This window comes from Strigops habroptila, chromosome 7 (genome assembly GCF_004027225.2).
Source record: "Strigops habroptila isolate Jane chromosome 7, bStrHab1.2.pri, whole genome shotgun sequence".
In the NCBI taxonomy this organism is placed as follows: domain Eukaryota; kingdom Metazoa; phylum Chordata; class Aves; order Psittaciformes; family Psittacidae; genus Strigops; species Strigops habroptila.
The window spans coordinates 15,599,911-15,620,356 of NC_044283.2; the positions used below are offsets into that span (position 1 = coordinate 15,599,911).

The window sequence follows — 20,446 nt, forward strand, 5'->3', positions numbered from 1 at the left end:
AATTTTAAGCACGTGTTTCAGATTTAGCTGCTTACAATATCTGGAGTATGACTAAGCATCTTGTCTCGGATTTTGCACAATGCAGAACAGACACTGTGTGTACTAGCTCACAGCTCTTAAGTTTTGCATGTTAAGATCCATTTTAGAAGGAAGTAATTTTTACCACTTTTGCTTTCATGAACTTGAAAAAAACTTCATTTCAAATATGATTCACTGAAAGCAAAGTTTATGCCTGCCAAAAAATTGTTTATGGATGCATAGTTTTGGCTTCACTTAGACAAATTTAGTCATTACTACGCACATGATCAAGAGAAAGAAGTAATTTTTAGCTTTCAGTAAGACACTTTTTCAAGGTCGGATAATAGGGTATAGCTGCTTGGCTTCACTAGTCATTGCAGCAGAAATATTGACCACATTAAAACTAATCTTTCCCGTACAGCTTTCTTGAAACACATTTCATAATAAGACATTAAGTAATGTTTAAGATTACCCCATCCAATCAATGGAATATAAACTGAAGCTAAAACTAACAAAAGTTCAGATAAATTATTTTTTATGATTTTCATTTTCATCATAGTTCTTAAATACCCTTTTTGTTCTTCTGATAACCCTTAAAACTATTTTGAGAGAACCACAATATTGATAGCCTGAAAAACATGGGTATTCCAGGACAACTCTTGTCCAGACATACCTCTGCTATACTTGGATTTTTTATTTTCCTCTTCCTCCCCCAAATACCAATGCTGCTTGATGTCAAGCTGTAGAAAACTTGGATTCTCAGACATTTCAAACAGGAAAGCCAATGCTATTTGGGCTAAAACAGATTGGGGCGAGGAGGGGAGAGGGAAGAAATAGTTACACTTTGCATAGAATATGTATTAGAATTGAGCAGGTGATTTAATGGAATTTATCATCTGCTGTTTTAAATATCTTTCTGGTAAAGACTATGGGGTTTTTTTCAGTGTAATTTAAGGGCTTGTCTTTTGTAAGGCAGGAATATTGATACTTTACTGAATTTACAATTAATTTCTGATCAACTCTTACAGCTCTTCAAGCTAGATGTAAGATAGTACCAAACGTGTGATAGGCATAGCTATATTAACAGGAGTAAAAAGAAGAAATATTAACTTTATGATGAGTTTTTCTTCTGATTTTGTGTGGGGGCAAAACAATTATTTTAGGAAAGATACACAGACATTTTTTGTATAGCTAATAATAAATAATAAAGTAAAACACAGCTTGTATGTGGGAGAAAATAACTTGATGCAGATAGAAGTCTCTTGCTTTTTCTTGGGTTTATTTTCTCTTTAAATTGGTTTAGTTGAACTTCTTGGCTGTTAGACATCTTTCTTTTAAAAGCAACTTGCTGGCACATGCCTGGTGGAGTAAAAAAAGCATTGGTGACTCAGCAACACAGTAGAGAACACTTTCTTTGCATACTTTTGTTTCAAAGAAATTTATTCTGTATGTTATCAAGCTCTAAGGTTTAAAGTTGCTTCCTACAGTAATTCAGATTGCACTTAGAAAAGAGTTTCTGAGGCTGAACAAAAAATTATGGAAAGAAAAAATTCACTCTTAGTTATATAAAACACTTTGAAATTGTACATACAGATTGTTTGCTACTTTTAATGGTAAAAGAGTGTATTTTAGATTGATAGACTGATTTGCCTAAATAGATAACTATGAGAGACAAGACATTTGGTCTCATTATGACTTACATAATTCTTACACAAGCATTTGAAAGTGTAGCATCCAGGCCTTCTGTAACTAGGTGTTGTCCAAACATGGGTTTGTCCAAACATGGGTTTGTGCTGTTGTCTTAACTACACTGATTTGAAAACTGAGCTTTCTGAAACTGCTGCAATCTTCAGCCGTTCACTGGTTTGTTACAGTAGTTGGGGAAAAGCTTAACCTGGAAGCTTGTTCTCATCTAGTCAGGACACCTCTTGAAAAAAGGAAAAGTGAAAAGTGAGTACATGCAACTACATCAATATGTTCAGAAGCAGCATTGCCCATATTAGTAATGTGAGATTACAAAAATGTAGCTAAAACCAAGTTTGTTGCTCTTTCCTCATGGTTTGGATGAGCAAGACTTCTAATTGGATTTAGTAGATAAACTGCCCCACCAACATTTATTTGCAAGCTTTTTATTTCTTTCTGTCCCTACAGAAGAATTGTGAGGAATATATACCGGTTATGTTAACATTAATCACACTTAGATATAGAAAAGGGGGCTAAATTTGATAGAACCCCAGCTGTATAAGAAGTCAAACACATCCGCTTCTCCTTAGCAATACTATTTTGAATTTAGCAGTGAATGAGAATTATTGATTAGCAGTAACGTGGTGAAGTTGCAAGATCAGGTTTGCACAGAGAAGATTTCTATAACATGATACTTTATGCTGCAGTATAGTAGTATTAGGCATTGTATTTGTTCCAGATAGCAGCATGTTACTAATTTAGGATGCTTTAGAGCTAAGTTCTGTAGGCAGTCAGTGAAGTACTTGGGCATATTCCATTCCTAAGAAATGAAAACTGTTATTTAAATATGAGATATTCCCTGACTAATTTGATTTTAAACCAGTAAAGCATTCTATATATTATTAAAATTTCTTTTTTAAGCAGGTGGAAGCCACTGTAATCGCTAGAGCATCTATTGAATGGTTTATACAATTCTAGATTACTGACATTGAAGCAGGATGGGATTAGATAGGATTTGTGGTGAGGGCAGTTCTTAAAATGGTACTTTTTTAAGCATCGAACAACATGCAGTGAAAATAGCTGACTAGAAAGAAATATGTGATAAAAGCAAAGTAAATTGCTATAGTGCTTCTGTCTTCTGTATTTTATATACTGATATTTTAAATTAGGTTTGATACTGTATATGTCCATTTAACGAGAATAATCTGTTAAAAATAGTATAATCTGTGCTCTGTAAAGACTGATCTTGCACCCAGTTCCATGTATGAAGCATTCTGAATTTATATGTGTCCTTAAATTCAGGTGGACATCCTAGAAACACTGCATTTTGCTTCAACAGATTAATCTGGGGGATAAGAACCTAAGTTAATGTATCAAATAGCAGTGATTGTATTTTGAATAAATAAGCAAACCTATATTAATTTTTTTTTAAGGTTGTAAGTCCAAGTACTAGACAAGGTAATAAACACAAGTATTAAGTTCACCAGAATGCAATATTACAAAGTATGATTTCATTGAAATAACCATGTAAATAAGTATCCGCAGAGCTATACATGCACTGGATGCTGTTACTCATTTTCCTTTCTAACCCTGAAATCATTCATTATCTGAGCTAGCAAATTCATCTCTGTAATATGGCAAGACTAGGTTTCTTTGTGTGATTCATAGGTTTAGGCTGCAGTAGTGGGCCCAGCTTCCTTAGTGTGCTCTCTCCCCACCACTTAATGAGTGCTTCATTATTTCAACTTTCTTCGTATGGCACCTATGTTTCAGATGCAGCTTATTTGTGAAGCTATAGGGGGGGAAAGGCAAAAGAATGCAAGCCAGAGTTGTAAACCCAGCGTTTACTATCATCTTCTAAAACATTTCTCCTCTCCAGGTGTTCACCCTGGTGGGCTTCTCTCTCCTGCAAGGCCTTAAATCTGACCTCTTTTTCTGTAGTAATTACAGGAAAAAAAAATGTATCTTTTGTCTCCCTTGCTGAATAGGAAGAGGTAAATGTATACAGACAGGGAGAAGGATTGTCACCACAGACTTGAGGAGGTTCAAGATGAGATAGTAATTTCTCACAATTTCTATCGTTCTAGATAAATGCAGCATTCTGATTTGAAAAACTCATAGTTGCAAGTGCTAGTTCTATAGCACCATATGGAAATATGGTGACAGTAAATTATCTTGTAAAATCCTTGCTGTTAGGCAAATGAGTATTACCTTTACAGACCAAAGAACTAAGGAGTAAAGCAAAGTGACTGGCTATACACCAGCCTGAGCAAACCAGTGGCAGTTCCCAGATTGCAATTTAAGGATGCCTTGTTCTTACTTATTTTCATGTTACACCACCGTGCATTGCTAGAAGGGCAGAACATTCATCGTTTAAGAAGCGATTAGGTATCCTAGAATCATAGAATGGTTTGTGTTGGAAGCGACCTTAAATATCATCTGGTTCCAACCCCCTGCCAGAGGCAGAGACACCTTCCACTAGACCAGGTTGCTCCAAGCCCCATCCAACCTGCCCTTGAACACTGCCAGGGATGGGGCAGCCACAGCTTCTCTGGGCAACCCGTGCCAATGCCTCATAATCCTCACAGTGAAGAACTTCTTCCTAATACCTTATCTAAATCTACCTTCTTTCAGCTTAAAGTCATTCCCCCTTAGCCAGTACACACCCTTATAAAAACTCCCTCTCCAGATTTCCTGTAGGTCCCCTTTAGGTACTGGAAGCTGCTCTTAAGGTCTCTCCTGAGCCTTCTCTTCTCAAGGCTGAACAAGCCCAACTCTCAGCTGTGTATGTTCAGCATGACAGAAAAAATGGCTTGTATGTAAACACTGGACATCTTGAATATAAGGAACGTGAGGGCAGAAGTTCCTATGAAGACTTTTGTTTAGTATCTTCCTGCTCAAAAATTCTGTAGAAGTTAGAGAAGACAGTCCTTCCAGGCAGCATTCAAGTGCCCTTTTCCAGGAGGCTGCCCTTACCCTTCACCTCCTTCTCCATGCTTCCAAATTCCAAAGCAAATAGTTCCTCCCTAATCTGCAAGTGTTCTGATACCATCCATTCTTAGAATAATGAAATCTGTGGGAAGAGAAAGAGTACATGGGCGCATAGAAATCATTTTGCCACAATGCCTGCAAATAATAAGGCTGAATAAAATATCCTAAATAAGTTTAATCTTGCCATTTTGAAGTTTTGAGTGTAAGAGTTCATTATGTGTATTAATTCTGTATTTTTTGATAGAAAATTATCATCTTGGTTTCCTAAAGGGGAAGAGCAAAACTTAAACCCTACTACTGAATAATTTTCAGCAAAAGGTTTTGTTTATTTGACCCCAAAGGTGTCCCTTGGGACACAGAACTGCTATTTTGAGAAATTGACAGTCTTGCTGCTAATTACATGGGTTTACCAACAGTCGGGAAAAAGCCCAAAACACTGTATGATAGAAATTGTTAGACAGCCTTAATACATGATTGCTGATTTGGTTTTCTTTCTTTACTTTCCTTCCTTTCTTCCCCAGTGTTTTTTCCTAGAGTGAGCCTTATTAGAATATGATAGTGTTATTCACATCTTGCAAGCTATCTGCATATATATTCCCCTTTAAACCTGTGTGAGCTCTAAACACCCATTGCTTCGAGACTGGATTCTTCTTTATACCTCCACAAACATTCTCATTTCCTCCAAAAGATTTAAATGTTTAAGTTACAGTATTTTTTTTATATATGCTTATGGATTATAAGCAAGCAAGGATGTTTGAATAGCAAGATAGATGGAGACGTAGTTTTTTGCACATTAAAGCACACTTCTTCCAAACACAGCAGCTATTGTAAATGTCTCTCTAGGTCAGTGTGCACTACTGGTATGTTTGCAGCTTCCTGTAAACAGAAAATGTCTCCTTTAATAAAAAGGAATTTGTAGTGAACAGACACTTCAGCTGTGCGTTTTAAACCATTCATTTAACTATTTTAGTAGTTTAATGGTATAACATGCCACCAATGTAGTAAAATGCAGTAGCTGAAAAGTTGTAACATCAGGATATGAGGTTTTCATGTAATTTCTATTCAATATAAAATATAAAATGTCGAAAATGTTGTCTATCATATTCTTTAATTTTGTTAATCCTATAGCTAAACCAGTACTCTAGTTTTGCCACTTACTGAAAAATATTGCATACAGTGGTTATATGTAATACACCAAAATACATTCATAAGTTGGTTAATAAAATTTTAATGCTTTAATTCCTATTAATATGATTTTCCTTAAATCGATTCAGTAGAGAAGCAGTAAACTGTAGAAATGCCACTCTGTTAAGCAATGTGCATAGTACAGTTATTCACAGTCGCTATGAAAGAGAAGACTAAAGCAGTCAGCACTATTTCTGGGTGTCATGAAACAAAAAGTGGCTTTATCCTATTGGAGCTGATCCCAAAGCACACTGCAGATCTTATGACCAGAGAATTAAGGTTAAGAAGTCTGTTCTTGTCAGCTTTAACTTGGGTCAAGGGTATTGTTGGTTAATGTGCTTGGAGTTAAATATTAGCCCTTTATTTCCCTTAGGCAAACTGGAAGTATAGTTTATATTTAAATTCTAAGCAGTGATTTTTCACATTATTTTTTCCATTACAATAGCTAAAACCTCTGCATTTGTATTTTTGTTCTTTGGTTTTTGTTTTCTTTTAAGGTCGCTTGAGTTATCCACATCCAGTGACTGACAATCTTCTCATGTTAAATGGTAAGTGCTAATCTTATAACAGTTTCTAATTATCTCTAGCTTAGCTTAAATCTGACATGTTGGTATAAAATCATACTATTATATTCTGTTATTGAATTACTTGTCTCTAGTCTTCAACACTGATGGGACTGTTGCCATTTTTCAGAGTTGAATGGCAAGAGCTAATCTTGCAACAGCCTTTCATTATATCTAGCTTATTTGAAATCTGAAATGCTTGTAATGCTGCACTATTCTTTTTTTGTTCTCAAGCAAACCAGTGGTATGTTCTCCAAAGATCTGCTATAAATCTATTTTACAGAAACAGGAATTAGAAAAATAAGGAGACCAGAAACACATCTGGTTTTCTATCTTGTGTAAAAAAAAGGGTGAACTAGATACTTTCTTTCTCTTTTACACTTATGTGAAATAACATTTTATTTTTGTTGGGTTTTCTGGAACTGGCCTTGTCAAGTATGTTTCTAACTGTGAAATACGCTGAAGTTAGAGTTCACGTTCATGTTCCTCTCCCAGTAGGTCAAACTTCATGAACATCTGCTACTCAGTGAAGGCATGAACTTTAGCCTTTGTTCAAGGCTAAAGAAGGAAGCAGAGCTTGTTAATCCATCTAAGTCAATAATAAATAAGGGAGGTTGCACACAAATGTTTTTTCTACATTGGGAAAAATTAGAGCTATAATTCCACAACTTCGCTAGATTAGAGAACATGGAAGCTGTTGTACAGGAAGCAGGTACACTTTTGTTGTTGACTTGATGGGTCTAAACATTACCAGAAAAGACCTGATTATTGCAAAAATACAGTCAGAATAGTTATTTCAGGTTTGTGGTTCTACAGGGCTTTTTTTATTTGCTTTACCCTTTGGCACAGTCATTTACACTTGTGCAAATGGGCATAAAACATAAATATCTAATTTCCTTTGTGTAACAGTAAAAAAGCTTTAAAGAAATTCAGGTTTAGCTTTAAACCCACTAAAGGAAAATACTGGACAACAGGCATTTGAAGAATTAGGTCCTTCAGTACTGAATAGTTCTTTAAGATAATGGGGTATCTTGAAAGTTGAAAATTGCTACTTAACTATTGAAATAAAATTATCATTTAGCCCATGCAGGCCATAATCCTGATTCCTGTACATTGAATATTGACATGCTTGATGTTTACAACAGTTAACTTTCTGTATTTCACTGCAACTGTAAGACCTATTCTGTAAGCTATTTTTTTCAGGTGCTATATGTGAGCTGTCATTCTCTGCTGATTTATAATGAAGTATTAGTTGGGAAGGTATTAGAAGTTAAGCGATCTTACGAGCAACTGAAATACTCCAGTGCATGAAATTCGTAATTTTAACTCATTTGTTTCAATACTTCAAATGGTGAGCTTCTCTTTTTATAGATCTATGTGTTAAAAGAGCATGTAGGAAGCATTGTTACTCTATGGAATAACTAGGGGAAAAACGGGTTTGTTATTATCACAGACATGGGGAAAAATGTATCTCAGTGGTACCAGTCTATCCTGAAAACCTTGCCGCAGAGTTAGTACATGCGCTGCAGAATATCTTGTTGTTAATGCTGGTGGGAGTTCTACTGTAGTTTGGAAGTTAGCACTTAATGTGACTGCTGTCGTTTTTAAAAGCTGCAGTATTATTTCCAACCTTCAATAGGTGAGATAAAAATAACAATTTGAGTGTCTAAAACAGGTGCTGGAGCACCTAATTTTTAGGTGTGCACTGTACAGTTTAATTCAGAGCCTTGGTTTAGACACCTATGTTCTCTACCATGTACCTGGAGAGCTGATGTACCCATCAGTGCAGCCCAGCGCAATCACATTCACTGTTCAGAGCTATCTCAAGCTGGAGTGTCTGAACTGCAGCTCCCTACAACTCGAGAAGAGGAGCACTGGGAACATCTTCTGGAAGCTCCATCTGGTCAGACTCTGCACGGCCTTTCTTTCTTAGGAAGAATTGAGGGGCTTCCTCCAAATGTGCAGTAATGAGAATTGCAGTAATGAGAATTACAGTAATGAGAATTGAACACTTGCTGCTAAAGTTGTAGACTTCCATTTCCTTCTATGCTTAGGTGGATTCAAACTAACATTTCCCTGTATTGCTGTAACTGGTGCCTTGGAGGGAGGAGCAGGGAAGAGGAGAGTTGGTATAGCTGGTTGTGCTTTGGAAAAAAAGGTGGTTTATTTCAAACAGAAGTTATTAAACTTCCTATACAGGAATTGCTAAATGAGTTTCTGTGGTCTGTTAGGCATGCCAGACTTGAATGGTGATAACAATCTCTTTCAGCCTTAAAATCTATAAAGATGTGATGTCTAAAGAAATCTTGATAGAATTTAGGCACCAAAATCCAATAGAATAAATGGGAGTTAGGTACCTACCTCCTGTAGTCTATACTCTTGGGAAATTATCTCCATAATTGTTTATGGATTTCTTTAAATGACAAGTATTAATGAAAAAGGCTTCATTACTTTGCTGTCACTATTCGATTATTAAATCAGGAATGTTGGTGACAAATAGTATTTTATCTTACTTTCTATCATAAAATTCATAGTTCACTCTAAATTCAAGAAGCTTGCCTAGTAGTTCTTCCTGTTACAAAACATAGTATTTTTAATTCAGCTCGGTCAATTCAGTTTAGTTATTTAAATATGTACCTATTTGATCTGGGGTACATATTTGAAACACGTCTGAATAAAATAGAAATGATATATTTACTATCTGTGCGATAGCATTGCTCACGTAATGTACAAAGTTATATTGGCTTGATGTTAGATAAACATGCACAAAAAGTGTATTTACTTCTGTCTTGTTTCTATCTCTGAGCTGATTTAAGTTGCAGAAAGGGGGGTATCAATTTTTTTGACAAGTTTAAGCCTTCAGGGTTCCATACGAATAGAAACAGAAGGCTTTAACTGTAAGGGAATGTCTTTGTTGTGTATATAGCACTCAATGTAGGATGGTTCCAGTGTTATTTGACTTCATTTTTATTGGGCATCATTATACTTCTTGCACGTGCTGCTTAATTTATACTTTCTAGAATAAAAGTGTATCTATCTCTTGTACTTACTCATATGAAAACTTTCAGAGTTTTGGGCTAATTAAGATGTCCAGCTTTCCAGACTAAAAGATACAAAAAATATTGCTGTATGACTTATTTTTTAAACAAGTTCAGGAAGGAAGAAGTTTTATCTCTCCTTTTCTTTGTTGCTGTGAATCAGTTATTTGCCTACAGTGTTTGGCCTTCCCCGAAGGGCTGTCTCACCTGCAATATTTGTCTAAAAATGCCCTAATTATGAGATGCCTATATTATATATATATAAAAATTACATGTATAGCTAAACCTCTAATTAAATATATAGAACATGTATATTTATACAGAATATATGGTCTGTAAGCATATGTGCTCTGAAAGGTGTAAAAAACATGCATGTTACTTTAGATTCAATGAGAAATATTTCTGTATTTATTAGTATCTTCAGAAAGAATAATCTCATTGCTTACAGTTCACTTTCATTCAATGAAACTGTTTCCACAAGTAGTATCTGGCCTTTGAAAGAAAGTTTATATACATGTAATGTGGAGAGATTAAAATACTCAAGTTTTATGAGGATGGGATATGTTTGCTTTAACATCATATTTTTAGTAACAATAAGACTTTGTACTTACTGTTGTAAAAACAACTTACCTGTAATATAACCACTATGGTCTTAAAGTCCGGATATAAATAGGAAAAAAATAACGAGTTTTGCAAAACCATTCATTTTGACGTTAATGATCACATTTATTGCAGCAGTGCCTACAGGTTGTCTAAGAATGGCATTATTTATTCTCATTTTTGTAGACACTAAATGGCAGAAAATGCCCAAACTAGTTTGCAATATAATTGGACAAGATAGACAAATATCAGGGAAGGGGGTTAGCCATACAAGTAAAGTAAATAACGTAACAACATCAAGTACAGGTATTTTCCCATTTTCTCCAATTTCTTTGTTTTGCTAAAGCAAAGAACACACAGATAACTTTCATATATTGCTATAATTTCTATATGTATGAAATACTGCAGCAACTACACTTTTAAGATTAATTGCGTTGGGGGGGGGGAAGGGTTAGCATTTTAATGACCCTTTTGTGTTTCTTCTTAAAAATACAATTGTGTATTTTTAAATGCACAAAGAAAAGCTGTTCAGGTGTTCGGTAACAAAATACTTTCATGCGTATCAGCTTGTCTTAACTATGAAAATGTAAAAAAATAGCTGAGCTGGTTTGGTGGGCAGAAGTAAAATGGCTCATGCCCAAAGATGCATTTGTGTATTAGTCTTTGAGGAAGAACATGGCACTGCAGTCATTGCTACGGATGTGATGCACTTGAATTTTCCCTGGTTACTCTAGTTCTGTTTGTGCAAGGAAAAAAGGCATACAGGGGATTAGATGAGGGCTTAGTGATGCTACTGCTAATGCTATGTAGGAGTCACTTTAGCCAAGAGATGGAAAAGATTCGTACATGCTGCAACACTGACCGAGAACTGCATGTCTTCTGAGTGCCTGACTTCTGAGGAAAACAAGCCTGAATTTCAGCATTAGTCTTCCTGTGCAACTAATGAGAGAAGGAATCACATAGGAGAATACACTATGTTCTATGGATTCTGTTTTGATGTGGGAAATCTGAGTTTATACGTTTCCAGTGGTTAGATACCCAGGTCTTTTTCAGAAAGTGGGCTTTCCTGATTTGGCTTACTAGTAGAAACTTGGAGGATATGGAAAACTTCAAGCAAAAGACTGTTCTCAGTAGTAATTCTTACACATGAAAGAAGATAAATTTGCAAGTGAGTTCAGTGCAAGTTTGATAGGAATATGATGACTTGTGTAAATAAGTCAACAGTTTTAAGGCAGGAAAAAAATGAGAGATTTTCAGAACTCTGTAAGCAATCCACTGAATTACTAGGAATTACTAGGAAGGGATCAAGATAACAAAGAAAAAAATAGTGTACTTACTGAAAACTTTCAAAATATGAGAACAGAGCAGTGAGTGACATTTATGAATCACTGAATTTATGAGGCCGTGTATATTTCCATGTCCCAGAACCACAGTTGTTTTTTGGGAGGACTTTATCTATGGAGTCCTAGTAAAATCAGAGCAATAATGCCAAGACACAGGAATCTTTGTTCATAAATGTTGCTATAACATTATGGTTTATAGTAATATTTTCTATTTGGATAGTTAACTACAAAGCTGTAATGATTAAAGTAGTGTTTCTCAGATACAAAGTCTGCGAAACGGGAACAGAAAATAGTTTGTGGAAATGTAACTAAGAAATTACACACAGCTTAATAGTTTTTGTATTAGTAATCTGCCTATTTATAGTTTCTTAGCCTTCAGGCAGAGAAGCAATCAGTATGGTCTTCTGAACTGTAGCTATAAGCATGATCTCTTTAAGAATCTTGCAAAACTCAAAAGTTAGGAAAATCTTGGATTTACTTGCAGTCTGTCAGAAATGGTTGCTTTGCCTTTGTGCAGTGTTTTTGATACAATGGTATTTCTTGTGACTTGTGCCCCGGTTTTGTTTGCTACCACAAGGAGTCCTTTGTTTAAAACAAAACCTTGCGGTTAATTTTCTGCTAGGTCTTTTCATGAAAAAGGAAGGTCACGGCTTATAGCATTTGTATTGTCACTGTAAAGAACTGTACAAACTGTTCCATGGACCAGGATGTTTCTGTGATTATTAATTTAATGCTTGCTACATGCTTTTTAAAGTAATATTTTCCTCTTTACAATTTCATTACTGTGTGTCATTTACACACTTATGTAAGATAAAAATAATATTTGTGAGGGTGAATTGCAAAGTTGTAATAACTTACAGATCCATAGTTAATGTGAAGTTAAGATCAAGTATAAAGACACATTGAAATATTTTAAAGTATATTCTTTACAGCCGGTACTAATGTCAGTGTAGTAGTAAAACAGTATGGTATTTAAGTGAGACTTTAGTTCAATATATTCTCATCTACAGTTAGTAGTAGCAAGTACCAATGCAGATTTTAACACTTACCCACATAGTTCTTTGTATTTTAATATGTGGGCATGATACAGTTATTTGACATTTTACAATTTGTCCTTTGTTTGCATGCAGCGAGGAGTTATGGGCGAAGACGAGGTAATTCACTTCTGCTTGTTACCGTACAATTAATTCTGATCGAGATGTTACTGATTATTACGATTAATCCAGATTGTTGATTATAAACGCTTATCTGCATGTCGTCTTAGTTTGGGGAAGCTGGAGGGTGTGAGGGAAGGAGGGGTGCAGTCTGGGCTGCTATGATCTTTGATCTCTTTTGTTAGAGCTTGAATTATAAATCCTTTAATTGGTTGAAACACTGTAGCTCTAATCATAATTCAGTTCATGCTAATGGCTACTGCTTGCAGCCATTGCCCCCTTTAAAAGTATACAGTTTGCTAGTTGTTGTTCTAACTAATTTTCTTTTGCTTCTGTTACAGTTACAGTGTACAGAGTAAAAACTTAAAAGTCTTTCATGAACTAAGCAAGAAATCTAGTAGACAACTCTTAGTAAACAGATTTTCATAGTATTAGCCAATATATGCTCACTGACCATGCTGATGTAATTATATGAGAATGTGACCTGTGGTGGTTATAAAGATCATGTAAAGTGTGAAGCAAAAACATCAAGATCTTTAATAGCTTCCAGTTCATTCACAACATACACATAAGTTCATGCCTCTCTCTTGAACTCTGCATTTGTTTGTAACTGATTGCTTGGTACCCCTAATGTAGGGAGGAATGATTATCTAGATCATGGGCAATGTATGTAACAGTGTTTTGATGATTCCTGGCAGATTCTGCTTATTTCTTTTCACTGCCATAAAACAAAAAGGAACAAGTGTTATAAAAAGGCTTATCCTTTTAATTCACAGTCACTGGGAAAATGTGAAACCCTAGCAAATAACCTTTTTGCTCTCTTCATCTAAGAGACATTTAAAGTGAAGAGGAGGGAGAAGAGAGTATTAAGGAGTCATATGGAGCATGTTACTCTAAATGTGTTAATCCATTGTCCTTTATGTCATCTCAGCTCTCTGAGGAGCTACAGTGCTTTTGGCAAACCTTTACCCACATTAAAGTAAGATTGATCTCTCCGGTGTCACTTCAGAACATGTTCTGATCATTTAATTTGTACTAGGAAGACAACCTTAGATTCTCATTGTTCTTAGATTTTAACATTGGTCTGAGGGGTAAAAAATGAATTATTCTGAGGATTACTCTTTTATCTTCCCCTCCTATATACTTATGTATATTTTAAGTTGGAATTGTCTAAGAAGTATTTTTAGAGAAACAGAAAATCTTAAATTTCTTGGTCCAAAGAGACACCTTCCTTAAGTCTAAATAATGTTGTCTTAACCACACAGAATAAAAACTGGGGGGGGGGGGGGGGAGAGAGAAAAAATAAACCACATTTAAATGCTTTTGTGGCAATATTCTAATGCCAACAAGTTTCTTAAAAATAGCATGTTTTGAAGTCATTGAAGTTTCTTTTTTCCTGCAATATAGAGACTTGTAGAGGTAAAGAGCAAATCTATGCTTTCTATAAAGACAACCCAGTTAAATTACAGTCGGTTTAGATTTAAGATATTAAGAATAACTCTCATATATTAGTGAAAATTCTTAAACTTTACACTTTCACGTTTTCCTGTGAGTTCCCCCAATTTGAGTCTTATTTCTTCCTTTAGCCACTTTTTCCTTTCCCTGTCGCTGTGGTAACAGCTCCATCTTCTCCATCATTCACATCAGTAATTCAGAAATTCGTTGTTATATCCCCCTTTCGTGATTGTGTAACCAAATCCTACCACTTCTTCATATGCATCTTTAAGATCCGATCATTCTTATTAGTCTTTATAACTGAAACTCATATCCACATTACTCAGCTGCCTCAGTCTTCATAGCATGATCTTGCTTCTCATATGTCTAAATACAAAATGGTCCATCACCATTCTTAATGGAAAGGAGCAGCCTGCTACAGCTTCCTGCATTTGCTGTACTCCTCTCCATCGATGCCTACTTAAGTGTGAAATGCCACCATAAAGGTGTACTAGTTATCATCTTTGTTATAGTCCTATGGTCCTGCTTGTATTTTGTGATCCTCACTAGTTTATTGTATTTGGTTGTTCTCTATCATCTTACATTTTCGTTTGGTATTTTTGGTGTACTTTTTTTAATGGATTTAGATACCAAATCGGAGTCATTAGGCATGACCACAGCATAGGTCATTGGTCATGGTGTTTGTTCTCTGTTCTCTGGCCTTGTCATTAAGCACCTGATTATCAGGTGATCTTCTGAAAGTGGATGGCTTTCATACTGCTTTCACCCTAGCTGATCAGCATAATGTCTGCAGGTGTTTCTATGGGGCTTCCTGGTATAGTATTCCCCTTAGAGGGGGTAAAAGTTAGAGGCTGCAGTATGGCTCACAGCTAAGGTACTGCAGCATTCAGTGTCAGATGGCTCCAGTGTTGCTGGACTTCACTTTTTATTGGGCATCATTATTCTTCATGCATGTGTCTGGAACCTATTGCTCCTGCATACAGATTTGCAGTGGGTGAATCTGGAAGAAGTTGGCTGTTTGAGATGGAAAATAAACTTGCTTCCCAGAGATGTGCTAGGTTGTTCTTTGGTTTTGTTTGAGTGTGTTTAGGAAAGCAATTGAATTAATAATTTTCAAAATTGAGTGAGAAACAGGAAAAATGGCACTTCAGAAGCGATAGTGGTGTGAGGTATTTATTTCTGCTTCACTGAAGTGTTTTTGGGGGGCTTTTTGCGGTTCAAAGACCGACTTCTGAATTTGAAATTGTCATTAATCTTTATTTGCTAATCTAAAGCAGTGAAAGATTGAATAAGCTAAGATGGATATCATGGCCTTCCAAGTCGTTTCATTTTGGCATTCTCTTAAAAGCTGTAAATATTAACTAGGGGGTAAATACCATGTTTTCACTCCCCCCTCCCCCCCCCCCCCCCCCCCCCCCGCCATCTATACATCTGTTTTGATCAGTTTGCATTTGCAGAGCCATCCTGTGAACTTTTAAGATTTTACACTTGCTTTTCCAGGTAACTGTACTCTTAATGCAGATTACTGCACGTTAGGAGCCACTATAAGGCTTCCCTCCAAAACTGGTAAATTCAAAAGTGAGAAGGATAAATTGACACTGTGACTTATTTTTCAAGTGTTGCATTTTGCACATTTCTTAAAATTCTTTTTTGCTTTCTTAGAAATCAAAACTGTTCTTACGTTACCAGCATCAGATACCTTTAAAAGAGAAAACATACCTGTTTGAAACTACTTACTCTGTATGTGTTTTTTCTGTTTCCCTCTGTTCAATTAAAGTGTAAGATGTTTAGACATGCAGTAGTCATTTAGGTGATGGAAGTTACCAATTCAACTTGAAGCTAAACCAGAGGCAGGCTAATGAAACTCACTTACACAGCCTTTAATATTATCTCTTCATAAATATGACCCTTTGTTTAAAAACAAACTACTACTTCCCTACTGAATGCAGCAGAATAACTACAATATAATGTAGTATGACTTATTATGCTTACAGTGATGTCAGCTTGCAATCTTGAATTTCCTTTTTCAAGTTTAATACATTTTTGATTTTATTAATTTTTCTTTAAACTAATATGTACTTTTCTAACGTCTTGGTATTTTCATTTTTACTTTCCAGACTGCTACTTCCCCATTCTGTAAAATTGCATAACCATGTACTGCCACAAAACTATACTAATGTATATTATCTTTTCTTTTTAAGGCCGTTCTTCCCTCTTCCCAATAGATGATGGTTTGCTGGACGATGGTCACAGTGATCAAGTTGGAGTGTTGAATTCACCCACCTGCTATTCAGCTCATCAGAATGGAGAACGAATTGAGCGTTTTTCTCGGAAAGTGTTTGTTGGAGGTCTCCCACCAGACATTGATGAAGGTGAGCTGCCTGAAAACTAAGCAAATTAGGTTTGCAGGGACAGAGAGAGATGTCGAAAAGCCTAAATGAAGTAGTAGAAATAATCCACCCAGCAAAATAACATTGTGGCGCAATAGGTTACTACTATATATATTTTTATGAGAGTCGATAGATCTGTTGAGCTTAATATCACTTGATGTCATCCATCTGTTTTGGTTTTGAGATGGCTCAGTTGTCTGTGATTCTGCATTTGTAGACTGTAGAGCTGCATGTGATGCCTGGAATTTGTCTTCCTGCTTACCTTGTGTATTCTTTTCAAATACATCTTAGCCTTTCATAGTGTCCTCTATCTGTACCTGCTTGATTCATAGAAAACTTCTATTCTTAATTGAATTTCACATTCTGTTTTACTATTACCTGACAATCTCAGGAGTGGTTTAGAAAGGTTAATATTATTCCTGTTCATAAATAGAGAAACTAAGGCAGAAGAAGGTCAAGTGGCAGAGCACTCTGTGATGCATTGAACATAGAATGTACTACAGAAGCACAGATTGTTACGTGATGCAGTAGCACTTGCTTTGTACAACAGTGCTGATTTGAAGTAATCATGCCATTTAATATTAGGTTTTTCCTGTGCAGATAAATGTAAATTACATGCTAACTTTGTAATGTAAACAGAAGGCCCTTTACAAGGTTCACTGTAATCCTAGAGTAGCTTGCAAGCTACCAAATAAGGTGACTGTGGCTAATGAACTTTCAGACATGGAAAGACCATATTTTTGGTTTCGTAGAATTATAGAATCAACTAGATTGGAAAAGACCATCTTCATTGTGACACTCCCCTACAATGTACTGAGGGATTTATTTTAATATACTTCAGCTTTTTTTTTTTTTGATGCACTTCAGCTTCTAATTCAGATATGCACTGTTCCCTTTAATACAAACGCTAAAAAAAGACACATGGAAATATACTTTGTTTCTATCCTGTCTGTTTATGTGCTGATGGCAAGATGGGACTGAAAGAAATGAAGTGTATTTGTGTTTGATGAGTTACTGCTCTTGCAGAGTTTAGGGTGGTTTAATTTTTTCCTCATGGCCAAGGTTCTTAGAGTCAATGGCAGGAAGGAGAGGCTGGGATAGAAAGACATCACAAAGTTATGCAGGGGACATAGTAGGTCTTGCGACAGAACAATTTTTATCTAGAAGCACCTCTAAATAGGCAGGTTTAAGTTTCTGTGCTTGATCTGTGCATGGTATCTGCTGAAAACTGCTAGCATGCTGATTGTGGTGGTACTTACTGTATGAGTATCCACCTACACTGTACATCATTAAACAGTAAATTGTTCTGATTGCATTCAAACCAGATTCTGAATTTAAAGAAGTACCACACCAGTTTTCACCACAGCCTTTAGTTGTCCATATGCTTCTGAAATGCTCCTGTTAACAAGCGATAAGAAACAAACATGAGCTTAAAATCACCAGAAATAACTTCCAAAGCATTAATATTTGTGCCATATGTCTCATAGTTTTGTTTTTTTTTTCCTTTAAGTTGGAAATTTTGTTCCTTTTTTTCAATGAAATGTCAACCTTTGCTAGAACAAAGATCTTTGCTCGATAGTACTTTTTCACATTTATTTTAATTGCAACTTTTATACCTGTTTTTAGATGAAATCACTACTAGCTTCAGACGATTTGGGCCTTTGGTAGTAGACTGGCCTCACAAAGCAGAAAGCAAGTCCTATTTTCCACCAAAAGGTAAGAGAGTTGGAATGTTTTGACCTGTCACTGAGTGCAGATCTTACTCTGGGAAACTGTCTCATCTTTTTCCAAAGGGTATAATTTACAATCCCTGTAAATAGTTAATTCTGCAGTTTCAATGCAGGTTCAGACATGGTTCCTCTACATACCAAGTCTAAAACCTGAGAGTGTTGTTCTAGTATTGTACCTGGTTCAGCACTGGATTAATGAATTGTGATTTTCCATATGTCAGATCAGCGTTACATAGTTGTATGTGTCATTAATCCTAAATTCTGTATTTTCATTTCTATCCAGTTTCCAAAACTGCAGTTTGGTCAAATTTTTAAGGCTAAATCTTGGATAAAAATTTTCATAGGAAGTTACAAGCGGGATTTAGAAGGATGCATTTGGGGATCCGATCAAGATAATCAGTGTTATGTTTATTTCAGTTTTAGGATGGGAACTTCATTTGAAGCATGGACAATTTTTTGATAATGGTTAAATACTGATTTTGAACTATTTCTAGTGTTGCTCTTAGACTTTTAAATACACAAAGCACTGTCAAGATAAACTTGATTATGGAGAGATGCGCACCTTAGCATAATTACTAAGAGAAAGTCTTGAGGAAGATGCATCTTGCAGAGTTTGTGATGAATATATAAAAGAGGGAAGATGTAATATATTCTTAAATCAAAGTAATGGATTCTGGCATTCATTTCCAAGGAGATAGTGCTGTCTCAGCATCTGAACATCTTAAGGATATATTTCCAGACTTCCTTACTTAATAAAGCTTTCTGATCTGGTTGGAATATTTATAATTACCACAGTAAAAAACAAAGCAAAACAAAATCTGCATTGTAAGCAGAGCTTCTTAAAGCAGAGAATACAAATAAAAAAACTTCATCTGTTGATCTAACTAATTCAGGAAACACTTGTGAATTAGGTGTTAAGTTGATCTCCCATGATTAACTGATCCTTATTTGAAATTTAATAGCACTTACTGTTCTTCAATCTTAAAACTTTATTCTAATTTTCAGTTTACTACATTATTCAATATTGTCTTGTAGTGTAGTGTAGCCTAACACATTTAAAATACAGTGTAGGTTTCTCTTTGTAGATATTCTGGAAACGTAGCTTACTGTTAACTGCTGAATGTTACCGTGTTTATAGCTGGTTTTTTTCAGTGCAATAGGTATGGCCCATGATTATTTTGTAGAAGAATTTCTTAAATTTGTCTGTCTTAAGTATTACTTGCATGTACAGGCAAGAACCGTGTATACATATATTTAATAAGATGTTGGAAACTGCTAAAGATAGGCTAAAGAGTAACAAAGCTTTGAGATTGATCAGTAATGAGCAATTTATAAATATATACTATATTAGCCCAAGGAGGGTTTTTTGGGGTTTTTTTCCTAGTTTAAATCTCCAGTTTCTAGTTTGTTCCTCTGCATAGAGTCAATTCAGTGTATATATTTTTGTTCAGTATCATTAGAGATTTGACATAATGTTACTTTCCAAAGACGTAATTATCCAGTTCTGGACCGATTTACATAATAGTCTTTCTTGGGTGAAGAGATACAGCCTGCTCAGTTTTCCAGGCTGTGGTTCCTTCCAGGCTCTCTGCTTACAGAAAGTCCTGAGGGAAGGCCAAGTTCAAAATAAATATTTCCTTGCTTGAAGAAATGCAAGAAGTGTCCTGATGCATAAAGGCTGGTTACCTCTGAGAAACACCAACTGCTTGTTCTTAACTAATTACATTTTTGTACTGGTTCACCACAAAATTAAGCCCAAAGAAAACAGGAATTTAAAAAACTTGACACTAATCTCAGAAGGAAACTCTGTTCTGAAGCAGAAAAAAAAATTACTCTGTTGAGATGAAAGTACAGAGTCTGTAAGTGATGTGCCAACTGTAATGGAGAATTCCTTCCTTTCTGACCTGCCACTGTTTATCCAAATTCCTGCTATTACGTAGTTGGCAAATATACTTATTTATGAAACAATACACATGTCCAGAGCAACTTGCTGAGGTGAGGGCTCCTTCTTATAATAATGAAGCTCTCAAACAAATGGTGTCATGAGGATATGCAAATCCAAAGAAGGCCTTTCAACATGTGCCCAGTTGTTTGTGTGCTTTGTACTATTTATAGTCTGTATCAAACAGAGGATAATCTGATTTAAACAGGACAGTATCCCAGCCTTTTCTAATTGTCTATGTGTTTCTGTTGCCATCTATCACAGCAATTGTGCAGTAGCTTCATTTATTCAAGGTTCTTAACTGCTAATTTAGAACTGACTGAAAAAAAATATGTTGAAAATGTTCTGTTTCTA

At 35.6% G+C, this 20,446-nt stretch overlaps 1 protein-coding gene across 11 annotated transcripts in view; it reads left to right on the forward strand.

Moving 5' to 3' along the window:
• The window catches only part of CPEB2 (cytoplasmic polyadenylation element binding protein 2), a 59,097-nt gene that overhangs the window by 22,883 nt on the left and 15,768 nt on the right, over positions 1 to 20,446 (forward strand). For 6 of the 11 annotated variants that reach the window (XM_030491772.1, XM_030491761.1, XM_030491765.1 and 3 more), the window contains 4 exons: positions 6,375 to 6,425; positions 12,552 to 12,575; positions 16,232 to 16,402; positions 18,047 to 18,136. In XM_030491772.1, the coding sequence (XP_030347632.1) occupies positions 6,375 to 6,425; positions 12,552 to 12,575; positions 16,232 to 16,402; positions 18,047 to 18,136 (336 nt within the window). The remainder of the gene's footprint in view (positions 1 to 6,374; positions 6,426 to 12,551; positions 12,576 to 16,231; positions 16,403 to 18,046; positions 18,137 to 20,446) is intronic. The other 5 variants (XM_030491762.1, XM_030491770.1, XM_030491768.1 and 2 more) reach the window with 3 other exon arrangements.